The following is a 12,621-nucleotide window of genomic DNA, read 5'->3' as shown; positions in this document are numbered from 1 at the left end:
ATATGGGCTGACATAAGCCAAACTGTAGCTACACGTAGTACAATTAAGCTCTGTTGTAAGTAGTAGTGCTTTAAAAAAAACTGCTCAATGCCTAAAGAAATCCTCAACTGCAACTAGCATGTGTTTTGCCCTTATCCTTTTGATTTATGAAGCTTGTTAGCTTGTTGCAGGAACATTGCTATAGTTGTTTTTTCAACAGCATCATCATAGGAAGGAGGTTGTGTCTTTCAGTCGAGCTAGACATTGGACCCAAGGACCCTGTTAGAATGCCAGCCAATTAATCCAGCAAACATTAACATTTAAGAGTTTGATTTTTGCATACCTGTTTGTCTCCATGGAAACATCTAACATAGTCCCTTTAAAGTGTGACCTCCAAGCTCATGGGTGTGTGAGTAAAGTTAACTAGCTTTGTTGGACTGTAGTGTCACTGGCATGATCGACATTTTGCATACAGCCCCTGCACGGTAACAATGTATGGTAAAGCATTTCTTAAAGTTCAAAGAACCCCTCACTGTAGAGTGCTCACTGTAAGCATAGTAAAAAAGGTGTAAAACATATTGTAGATGAGGATAAAGACAAAAACATATGCGGATGTGCTGATTAGCAAGTGTGTTTCCAATCTAGATCCTGGCACAAGACAGATGCTCAGGCCTGCTCTCGTGTCACTCTGCATCCTGTTGGGGCACTTGATATCTTCATTTCTCCCCCATCTTCAGTGTTCAAAGAGGACTACAGGGTCATTATTGTGCACTGCACCTACAGCAAAGGCCACTGTTGGCATGTCTGCAAACAGTCTGTAGATAGAAGCAAGCTGCTGTTATGTTTTGCATTAGGGCAGCAAAGTGTGAGAAGTGATGAAGTGTGTATAAAACAAACATGTTTACAATAGCAACTGAGCGATTAGCTTCTGTTTGCTGATGGGGTCATCTGCCTCCTGTGTATTGAACAGTAGAGGTGAACAGTTGTTTTTAAATACAATATTCCAATTTCACAAAACACAATTTTTAAAAAAGCTGCAACATTTCAAAATTGCAATTATAACTTCTTTTTTTTTGCTTTAACAAAGTTGAATCAAAACACTAATGTATTCTTATGTTGTTGTCTAAGTCACTGTGTGGGTTCTGGAGGACATTACTGTTGACACTAGAGGGGATAGCAAGCTGCTACCTTGATGTCTGTTGCATTTTGTTGTTGGCTGATTTTATCAGTTTTTTAAAACACCAACTAGCTGTGTTTGTATAAAGGACGAAGAGGGAGTGGGGGTATAGAAACGAGAGAATCAGAAATGAGACAGAACCTGTACACTACATCAAAAAGTAGTTTAAATGAGGATGATGTATGAAATACTGGGTTGTTTCCATAATTTAATCATGTTTGTACTAAATAGTACAGAAGAAAATAAACTTTTCTCATTCAACTTTGACAATCTCTACTTATAGATTTTTTGCAAAGACAACTACAGATACCGATTCCTATAGCTGACATGCAAACTAAAGTAAAAAAAAACAAAGTAACAGGACAACAGTGAGCATGCACGCTAACTAAATGCCTGTGCAATGACTAATATGTGAAAAGTCAAAAAGGGGGCAGATACACTGTGCTTCAGTATCGATACTGCAGCCTGCAGTCATTCTTGATGCAGATACTATTTGGCAATGTAGTCAGGCTGTCTGGAAGCTGCTGAAACCTTGGACCAGAATAGCACTGATAATGTATCTGTCATGAATGTGTCATCGGGACCTGTTTCCCTGCACACTGTGGAAAAAGAGATGGCTCTGCTGACTCCCTTGCCTGCTTTATTTAAAGCTGGTACCATGACTGCATAACTTTAATTAATACACATACACTGCAACTCACGTTATTTGAATAAAGACAATAAATCTCCTAAAGCATTTATACTGCAATATGTCCAATTTTTCACCATGAACTAAATGTCTAAATGTTAAATGTAAAATGTTGATGCTACCGTGGCTTGACAACTCCTGTTAACAAATGGAAGGAGGGCTCTGAAGTTTTGTTGAACAGTAAAATTTGAGCTCTGTGAAATGTCTTGTTTCTAACCAAGTTCACATGTCCAGGGACTAACAGCAGCTCACAAGCCAGCAGATCATGTGAGAAACAGCACAGTAGGAGGCTCTCTCACCCTCACTCATTCTTCCTGCTGAAATGAGAAGGCCAGCTGCAAATACAACGCAAATGCTGCTTTCCCACATTTACACATGCTCCCAGGAGATGGGTGTTCAAGGCTTTCTGACAGACTGACAGAAAGAAACTCCCCAGCTAACAGTGAATGGGCATCTTTTTGCAGTGATAGCATTTATGGGAAATATGAGAAGTGGCTGTTTATTGTTTTTGGAAGAGAGCAAAGATGTGCAAATTGTGCCACAATTAATACAACAGTATCTTCTACAGATCGGAATCGGCCACAGGCATTTGAGACAACATGGTGTGTTGTAAGACAAACTGGACATTGGTCAATTCAGTACCCACTGAGAACCTTAGGGGTATGCAGCCCATTTTATTGCCCGGGGTAAAATCCCCATCAAGAATGTGTGCTTTGGGTCAACAGAGTCAAAGGTCCCTGTGATAGCCATCATGACACAGGCTCTCCAAAGGGCTAAATACTGGCACTGGCACATTATGTTTAACCAAGTATGGTTTTAAAAGGCCCTAAACACAGTTTGTTTACAAAAAGAGCCAGTAAATGTGACTTTTTTCATCTGGTGGGGATGTGATCTATCCCATTTTAGGGCACCGTACAACCCTACTTTTTATAACATAAACAGCAGCTCACTTTGCTAATTGACTTTCTCCATCGTCTCAGGACAATGGAGCCAGTCCTTGACTTCTTTATGACTTCCCCTTTATGAGTCCTTGGTTGTTTGAGGGCCCTTAATAACCACTAAGCAAACAGGCGCTTTCAACAGAATGCATGAAAAACTGAGGCTGCTGCGAGTGGCTTTCTTCCTCGTTATGGCAAAATGCCAGCCCTATAGCATGGGACAAAGATGGGAAAAGGCTGATATTCACCCCCCACAAAAACTGCCTAAATGAAAAGGTCATGAAAAGCTTTGACTAACATGTTCCATTGAGGCAGTAAAAAAGCTCATCATTCAGCCATATAATAAGTAGAAATGTGGTCGACATATTTTACATTTTACAGCAATATAGCCCTAAACTGGAACATTGTGTAGCTGATAATAAAATGTAATAAATCCATAACAGCATAGCTTGGCCCAGAATTTTGGGTCACACTTATGGTCACTGTACTTGGAGGCAGTCGGCGTGTCAACGTATATGTTTTGGCAGCAATGCAGTGGAACATCTACTAACTTTGATTCCAACACATTTTGTTTTTGGGATCAGGGAAACGTTCATAGGTAAAACTGCTGAAATTATTTTTCATAGCAAGTAATGGCCGTTGAGGGCCCTCAACAACCACAGTGGGCCAACAGAGAGCCACATTAAGCAAAACCCTAATTTGCTGCTGAGTGAGAGTGCTGGGATACTAATCAAGATAAGAGGAGCGAGGGGGGTGTAAATGTAAGGTGGTGGACTTCCTTTTTTCTAGCTGAAGGAAGCTAATAAAAGACAGATGCCAGTCTTAGTGGTCACCTCCTGACAGCCATGACACCTGCATTTCTTACCTGCTTTAGCCCAGTTAAGCGGCAGATCTCTCACCTTCTACATTTGCTCAGCTGTTCTGTGGGGGGTCAGAAAAAGCACTTTCCTCCAACACCAGATAATGAATCCCCTACCCAATCACCCACCAAGCCTCAGCCAGCCAGCCAGCCAAAACAATGTGCCCATCTATTTACAACCCTTCCTCTCTCTGCATGACACCCAGGTTTTCATCACCCAACCATCGGCACAATGCTGGACACTTGCCCCTGCAGCCTGTTTCAATGGGCGGAAATTGGGAACGCAAAAACAGACCAGTAGTGAAAGGACATGCGGCTCCATCAGCTTCCATATAAACAATGGAGAATCTCCCAGTGTTTAGCCTCTACTTCCTCCCGACATGCAGCTCTAACAATGAGGCGCTATTATGACTGGCTCTCTGCTGTTTCCAGCACCAGTCTGTGGATGGGCATAGGATGAGAACACATCATTTGGTGCTGAGTAGAAATGTGTGTCTTGTTTTGGGATTATAGTTGTATTACCATAAGCCAGTGACAAATACTAAAAAGACTTAGTGTTGACAACATATTTAGGTCTCCTAACATCAGTTTATGAATAAATTCCTATGAAAAGAGTGAAAATAATAGTAACTATAGGATTGCTCTGTATTCAACAACAGGCAGACACACAGCATCATATTGTTCCCCGGTGAAAGATCTATAAATGCACAATGTTATTCTTTTTACATTATAATAATAAATAATACCCTCTCTCTGTCAAGGGGTCTCTACGGCCTTAATAAGGACCATGGGTATTCATTACACCTAGCAGAGCCCTATTAGTGAATTGTTTAACAAAGAGAATGTCTCACATGAAGACATTCAGCACACACACACACTGGAGAGAATTTCTGAATCTTAGTGGTTGCACTGACTACGCTTCTGGCCTGAGGACAAACGACAGAGACAGAGCCAGTGACAAAAAAATGAACAGGGAGCAGCCAGGCTTGTCCATAAAAATCCCTGTGTCCTGAGAGCACAGAGGACAGTTTAAATTTAAATCGAGGTCTTGGCTGTGCTGCAACAATAAGAATCTTTTGCATTTACATGCACGTAAGTAGCCAGGTTAATCAGAGAAATCAGCTACTGCGGGTCAACGGGGCCTGAGTTTATATGCACTTTTAGTAACCTGCCTACTGTAAATCGACATATACAAGCACCATGGAAGTTAACTAATTTAATATGTACATCTGACCTATTATTGCTCACAGATTTTATATGCCTCCTGACTTTTTTGTGTTTGTGTTGGAGCAGTCAGACCAGCAAGTGAACGAGAGGCAGACGGACACAACAGCGGTGCAAAATGTCCGAATTAAGAAAAAGAAAACAAGCTTGAATTAACTTATCAAGTTTAGACTTTTACAGGCCATTCTGTGTTAGGTTTAGTAAGACTTTTGGCCCAATAATAAGGAGTCATCGCTCCCTGTTGTGATCTCTATTTATCCTGTGAACTTTCACAGGAAATGTTGTGTCCTGTGGTTGCTCTGAGTCTGTCTCTCTGGACTAAGTCTCCACTGGGGGTGACATTTTGTCTCAAGGGCCGAGAGAGGTGGAGATATCACCAGACCAATCACAACTAACTTAGTCAAACCTCCATCAGCTGTTCACAGGTCCCTCTCTTACTCTCCTCTGACTCCTCCTGGGGAAGAAAGCACCGGAATGGAGCCAATTCCAAACTATAGGGTTACAGTCACACACATACACAAATGGAGAGAGAGAGAGAGTGACAGTCTGCAAAAGACCGGACAGACTTTGACCTGCTGATTCCCCTCAAAAGTCTCAACGCCAAAGCTTTGGCTCTAAATAAATACATCTTTCAAAGTGAAAGATAGTTTAACCCTCTGGAACCAATACTTTTCTTTGAGCCCTGGTTTGACAGATAATACCTCAAAAATCCCAAATCTCTGTGGGACTGAGATAACCAAAAAGCAGAACAAAAAGAGCTTACAAGAACATGCAAAATGTTAAATCAAAGCGGGTGTTGCTTTGAATAATAGGGATGGAATGTGCAATATTCAGGTTAAAATAAAGAGGACTGTGCACATGGATTTGTAAGGATTACAATTTTTGTTATCATGGCATTAATACAATATTGTCATATTTGGTTAGAGTTAGAGAGAAATAGTGCAGACAACTGTATATGGACATGCAATCAGACACAATCCACCTGACAGTGTTGTAACTGGGATTTTAGAAATACAAAAGGTTATTAGTTTAATCCAACAGCCCCCTATTGAGTGAAGAAAATTAGTATGGGACATTAAAATAAAACTTTTACAGCACAACTAATTTACCTTGGAAAGCTCTTTCTGCCTTTACCCCTCAGGCTCAAGCTAACGAACTGGCTCTAGGTGAGTTGAACAAATATGCATGTGCCTGACTACCACAGAAAATACGTCTTTAAGAAAACCCTGGAGGCCTAGTGGATGTAGTTTTTAGGTCAATAATTAATTGGGATATAATATCAACTGAAATATGAGCACTGCATATTTCAGGCAATACAATTTCTGGTTTTCCACATCAGCTTCCAACAACACACACAAGCTACTATTAAAGATAAGAACTGGTTTTTCCTGTCTCATGACTGCATCAGAAAGGCTATTTCTCCAGAAAGTTATTATTAAAATGTGCACATGAAAAATCGGGTTTTTTGTTTCAATTGTGGCCAAAACTATATGCTGCTGTACCTCCAAGGAAAAGATACAGTGGACATGACCTTTGCCTCCTCAGTGGCCTTCAGACATCCCAGTTCAAAGCCTTCTAGCATGTAAACACCAGTCATTCAGTGGAGCCCTCTCAGCTGGTAAGGCATATGATTCACACACTTGTGAAGAAAGGTCACTATCAGCCCTGTGAAAACAAGAGGCCCTCTCAGCCTGGCTCCTCACAGCACTGCAACTGCCTACCCAGCTGGGTGCTCTTCATTGACAGCTCATTGTCCATTCGTCAAAGCAAAGGACCAGAGCCTCTATGCTCAAGGGCTTGCTTGGTCCATCCGTGCTGAATATTGACGCAGGTCAGTGGACAGGTAAGGTCAAAGTAGATTTATAATCAGAATGTAAATATTTTTTTTTATGAAAATATGGAAAAGTCCTTCATCACCGTGACATAAGCCACACATTTCTGCAAAGAGCAGCAAAGCTGAAAATGTTTAGGTGCTACAAAAGGTATTTACCTGTGGTTTAGTTTCTGACATTAAGCGGGATGTTGATCACGTCAGCTGTACACAAGATGTGCTCTGACAGTAGCTTTCACCCAAATGATGGGTGATGCTGAGCAGGTGACAGTTCCGTAGTGTGCAAATCTGTTTTGTTTTTTTTATCCCTCTATAAATAAACACTTTAAAGAGAGTGTATGATAAATAAATAAGTTTCAGTTCCAGTTTTATTCATGTATGACTTTTTGCAGGTGATGTTACCTTTTGTGACATACAACTGACATGACCCACATCTACCACCTTTCCTTTTACCTTATTGGAGTAGGGTGGCTTGGCGAGGTTGATGCCATCTCTGAGGAGTTTATCCCTGATCATGATCTTCAGCTTCAACTTGGGGTAAATCACCTGCTCCCTCCTGTTGTTGCCCAGCGTCAGGTTCCTCTGTGCACCCACGTACCCACCGTTGCGTCCAACCCTGTCACTGTTGGGCTCGGTCCAGGACTTTGATCCCCGCAGTTTGGACTCATACTGGTCCACCATGTGACTGGTGTAAATCTCGGCTGCGGGTGGCATCGGCTCCAGAGTGAAGTATAGTCCACTGGCCGTCTCCTTGGCTTCTTCTTTTAGCCTTCTCACGGCGTCGTGAATCCTCTGCCGGTGGTGAGGGATATAGACGCCGATGGCATCCAGGTCAGGGTCTCCTATTTGTTTGCAAACCTCCAGGTCGTCATATCCATTATCCACAAAAGCCTCGACATACTGGGAAAGCTGGAGGGTCTTCAGCCACTCGTAGACGATGACAGGTCCGTTTGTTGTCATTTTGCCTGTTGCCAGATCGGCTCCAACTCGGAAGAAAAAAAAAAGACACAAAAATGACAGCTACTTTCCCATTTGACGTTTCAAACGCATTATAATGTTAATAATGCGCGTTTTAGCCGACTACTGGGAAAGTAAATTAGACTAAAGAAAATGTGGGTTATCCATAGCAACGGTTTGGTTACCATTCCAACCTTTGGAGGCCCAAATTTGAAGGTATAAGAAATCTGTCTGACACAGTCCTTAAGGCTGTAACACCTGTCAATATTTACTAATGAAAATCACTTGTTTCACTTGCCACTGCTTTAAAATCTCAAACGTAATTTGAGCATCAATTGTGCTCGCCCACGGCGACTTACCGTGCGCTGCTTCAGTAATTAGACTTCCTCAAACAAATATGAAAGCAAATGTCTCAAACTATTGTCATTCAAATAGCAACTCGACCCGATTTCGTCCTTTGCGCGCGGCAGCTGCTGCGTCTTAAAAAACCTCTTAGCAGCTCCCGCTTCTTTCCTAAAGACTCTTGCAGCGCGTTTTGAAAGAGTAGATCCCAAAATACCAAACAGGCTCCAAAAATGACGCGAACCTCGGCTGCCAACGTTTGACGGCGAACGCAGGTTTCCGCGTCCACCCGCTCAGTCTACGCGTCGTCCAGTCCTTGTTGCCGGCACATCACAACGCTGGAACTGCAGCCGGGAGCAAACACGCTCACTGGTGCTCCGCTGTCGTCCACGCCCCCCCAAACCTCACTGTACCCATTTAAAAATTGTGATGCAAGTCCTTTACCCCCTCTCCCAACTTGTCACGCCGCCTCGAGACACGCACTCTGTGACCAGGTTCCCACACACTGGGCTGAAGTTGGTTCGAAGCGCGTGCTGAAATGAAAAAGCCTTGCTGCTTGTTTGTTTCACAGTATCTCTCCTCTAAAATGTGATTTTGTCCACCGCACCTCTGGTTTTTTTCTGCCTCGCTCTTCACACGCTCTCACTCATTCAGCATTTCCACGCTTTGGTTCCTCGACACTCACGAGCTCCCTCTATGTGATGACTGGGGAACGTCTGACGATTGTGCAGCCATGGAGCTGATGTAATGGGATACTGAACTCCGGCTCATCCATGCATCATTATCTGCATGAACACGCATCCCATGCAGTTTTCTTCTTGAATTTACAACGTATCAAAGCAAGTGCAGCCTATGTCAAACTGCAGCAGCTATGGGTGTCACAAGTATGAGCCAAGTCAAACTGTCTCTAAAGTAAGAGAGACACAGTCAACAAAGGGGATAACAGCAATTGAGAAATGCTTAAAAAGATGACACCCACCGATTTAAGCCACGATAATTTGTCATTTCTTTCATCACACACACACAGAACTTTTGCTATTTGATATAAAATAATATCAATACGTGTTGTCAATTTGTAATTTTATCAGAAATGGTTCTTTTAAAACTCCTTCAGTGATTCGACTGTCCAGAGCAACAGGGATTTAAACCTGTGCACAGTGTGATGTGATACAGTGTATTGATTAGAATCATGTTTAATATTCATCCAGGAATAACAGCAATAACAGGAATACTGTGAATGTGAGGGACCTTAGTGGTAAGGCAACCCTGATGAGCTTACACAAAAGAAAATGGTATTAAAAACACTGGTATTAGATTTTAACATTCACTTGAAACACCACCCTATTACATTCTTACCTCAAGCTTTTGCATATAAGATTAAAGCTCACACAGCTCTATCATCCCCGTTGTTCTGGGCAAAGACATGTCATTAGATCAGTTACAGGAGCAGGGGATTATGGGAGAAGAGTGACAGATGGAACAGGGAGACTGGTGTGCTCTACGGTGGGTGGACTCAGAGTGTGTACTGGCAGTGCCAGGATTGCTGTGTTTCCACTCTGCTGCCCCAGTTGATGGTGAGCACCCAGCGGGAGCCAAGAGAGGCAAGAGTGGCAACCTCACAAGCATCTAGCGAGCTGTATGACAATATACAGGACTGTGATGTATTCACTGGAATCATGTCTGTTTTGAAATTCTGTAACTTCACAATACACTATCTGACTGACATTTTTGAAAGATAACACAAACTATTACTTCGCTAAATTACATGCACCATCGTCAATATTTGCAAATGTCTGTTCCAATAAAACTATTTGAACCAGAGTGATTTTTGTGCTTTATCTAATGTAATTATAAACATTTTGGAAACCTCAAGCAAAACTCCCATTTTGGAGTCTCAAACGAAAGTAAAATGCAGTACTGCTCCAAATTCTAACTTTTTATACATGGATTTTTAATTCACTCATTACTTTATAGTGACTGGAAGTCTATGGCCTTTTCTGGCGACAGACCCATTGCTCTTCTACTGAGTGTACCGGTGTTGCCCTGGAGCCAGTGAGCTGCTGCCACATCAATAACACCTCAATAACCATCCCTTAATAAAACCTGCAATAGGGAGCCCAGAGCATTAGAGCTGGTAAATATGTGGCAGTGAAAGAGCACATTAGCATTGGTGCTGGCAAATATGTATAGGCTGCTTTGACTGTTGATTGAAAGTGTGTGACTGGGCAGGCTGAGAGTAAGAAAAGCTCCAGCAGACACAGCTGGAAGGTGAGGAGATAGACACAGCCAGGCAGACAATGGCAGCTCTGCTGACAGCTGAGCTTTTTCTATGCTAATAGTCCACGCTTTGTGCTTCTGTTTCTCTCCGAAAGGCAAAATTCGAGCGTTCGGAAGGTAGGGATTTTTGTTGGTTGGAATTCTCACATGTCTAGGTTGCACCTTTCAAGACCTCAATTTTAAAATCCTTTGAAGCAGAGAATGGCTTCTGTCCACCTAGATGCAGAAGCCCCGTGAAGGTCATGGATACTGGGTTCTAGGTCGAGGCTTTTATGGGTGGCTATCTGTCAGCCCCTGATAGATATGTTGACTCTTCTGTTGGCAACACAGCCAAGCTGGATACATAGAAAAAGAAAAAAGAAAAAAAAAACAGGTCATGCTTTGAATAAAATATCTTGCCTTAGATACAGTTCAGCATTTTCGCCCACCATTCCCACAGACACAGCTCCTCATTACTCCATTCACTTAATTTTATAATCTTTACAAAAAGCAGTATTTATTAAAAACTGATGATTAGTTTTTAGAACAATATATAGTTACTATAAAATTGTTACATTAGCCTACTTTTCATTAAAAATAAGAGGGGAGTTACAGTGTAAATAATATTCCCCTATCGTAATCTTCCGAGTGTTTTCCCTCTGTGTCTCTCATTCTGTTTCAGATTTGAATGTTGGCTGGAGATAATTCTGCAGGACGGCCAGGACTAGAGGAAACAATCCAAAAGTAAGCTGATGATTGCCTGCGATTATGGCATATCGCATTTGGCTTCATCCTCCGCACTAGGTAGCATTCCAATGTTCCTGAATAACACAAGTTTCTCATGATGGGAAAACAGAGACCCTGAAAATGGATTTGCTGAAGGAGGAACATTATAACTATGTAGGCAATTACAGTGATGAGTAGATTTGTGTTGTGCTTGAATAAAAATGCTTAGGGCAAAAATCTAACAAATTGTTTTTGCAGGCCTAAAAATGAGGGGGTTCTCCTCCAGAGGTCAATGGCTTGGGCAGCTTGTGGATTCTATTTCAGCCTTTTGACATCTTCAATGAATTGAGAGGGAAAGAGGTTGATCTGTCTTTATGTGCCTTTAATTACAGCCGGCTGGCTGGGTTGCAGCCTCCAGGGACCAAAGAGGTGAACGAGCACATCGCAACCAGCTGCCATTCTGCTGGCAGCTCAGTATCAACCTAAACACCCCCAAACCCAGAGGGAGAGAGAAGGTGGCAGCCTGGGGTTAATGCAAGGGGTTGCATGTTAAAACACAGACACCCACCAATCACCAGGCAGAAACAGTGAAGAGAGTCAGCAAAGGCAGCAGGTCGGTTGTCCATGTTAGCATTTCCAATGGAGTGATAAAGGTAATGCAATCAATCAAACCACTACTTTGTGCTGCAGTTGGAGCTAATTTCTCAACTTCTGCTAGGTCTGGTTCAATAAGAGCTGCGGGTGGTGACAGATGGATTTGCGATCAGACAGTAGTGTTGATTACTTTCTGTAGAGCACGAGCTGATAAAGTTCTTTTCAAATCAGCCCCCACTCTTGCAAGTTGGACGACACTGTTTTTCAGCTCCGGAACAAGACCGGAAGGAGCCTCGTAGCAATGAATATTTGAAACAGAGCAGTGATACAGAGATCCTCTTTGTCTTTTCTTATTGACTCTGCATAGAACAGACAGTCTTTGGCATCCTGTTTTATCCCCTCACAATCTCATTATAAACTGGCAATATACATTTATAGCTACAAGCCTTTCCGAGGAACAAAACAGGAGGCACATAAAAGAAAAGTTTGAGCAGTGCAAGTGTAGAAAGCCGGTATAATAAAGACATTGCTAATTAAAATCACTCGGGGTACAAAGCAGCGGTTAAAATTAATTGTATTTATTGTGCTGAGAATTAAAAACTCACATGGCAAGCTAATGAGCAGAAAACATTTAGGCAAACAGAGAGCCGCCGCTTTCATAACAGGTAAATTAATTTTCTTTAAATGGGTCAGACTGTCTTCAAACATTAGTGCTCTCATGGAGTCTCTTTGTGTTGAACTGTGGTAAAAACAGAAATCACAGCAAAACAGCAAAAAAGCCAGAGTCCCACAATTCCCACAAACCAAGTAACCTAAGAAACCAAGCTGCAGCTTTGTAGTATTAAGCTGTTATCATGGAAACCCAGGCTTTACCAAAGAGAATTATCAGGCAATATGACTCCTGTTATTGCCTTCGGCAGTACTTTAATAAGACCCAGCTAACCTGTGACCCGAGTTTGCAGCAGCTAAGGTAGTTGCAGGAGACATTTGGCGACTCAAAGGGCATCGATATGCCCACAGGAACTGCCACTTAATTCCCAGTCAACTGCA

At 42.2% G+C, this 12,621-nt stretch overlaps 1 protein-coding gene across 3 annotated transcripts in view; it reads right to left on the bottom strand.

Annotated features, from left to right (window-relative positions):
* The window catches only part of sash1a (SAM and SH3 domain containing 1a), a 143,755-nt gene extending 135,111 nt beyond the window's left edge, over positions 1-8,644 (bottom strand). For 2 of the 3 annotated variants that reach the window (XM_067481498.1, XM_067481499.1), the window contains exon 1: positions 7,150-8,638. In XM_067481498.1, coding sequence (XP_067337599.1) covers positions 7,150-7,656 — 507 coding nt within the window. In that variant the 5' untranslated portion in view covers positions 7,657-8,638. Of the gene's footprint in view, positions 1-7,149 lie in introns of all 3 variants that reach the window. The other variant, XM_067481497.1, reaches the window with a different exon arrangement.
* Positions 8,645-12,621: the final 3,977 nt, after the last annotated feature.

This window comes from Channa argus, chromosome 17 (assembly GCF_033026475.1).
Source record: "Channa argus isolate prfri chromosome 17, Channa argus male v1.0, whole genome shotgun sequence".
Lineage (NCBI taxonomy): Eukaryota > Metazoa > Chordata > Actinopteri > Anabantiformes > Channidae > Channa > Channa argus.
This window is presented reverse-complemented; position numbering and strand designations above follow the sequence as displayed.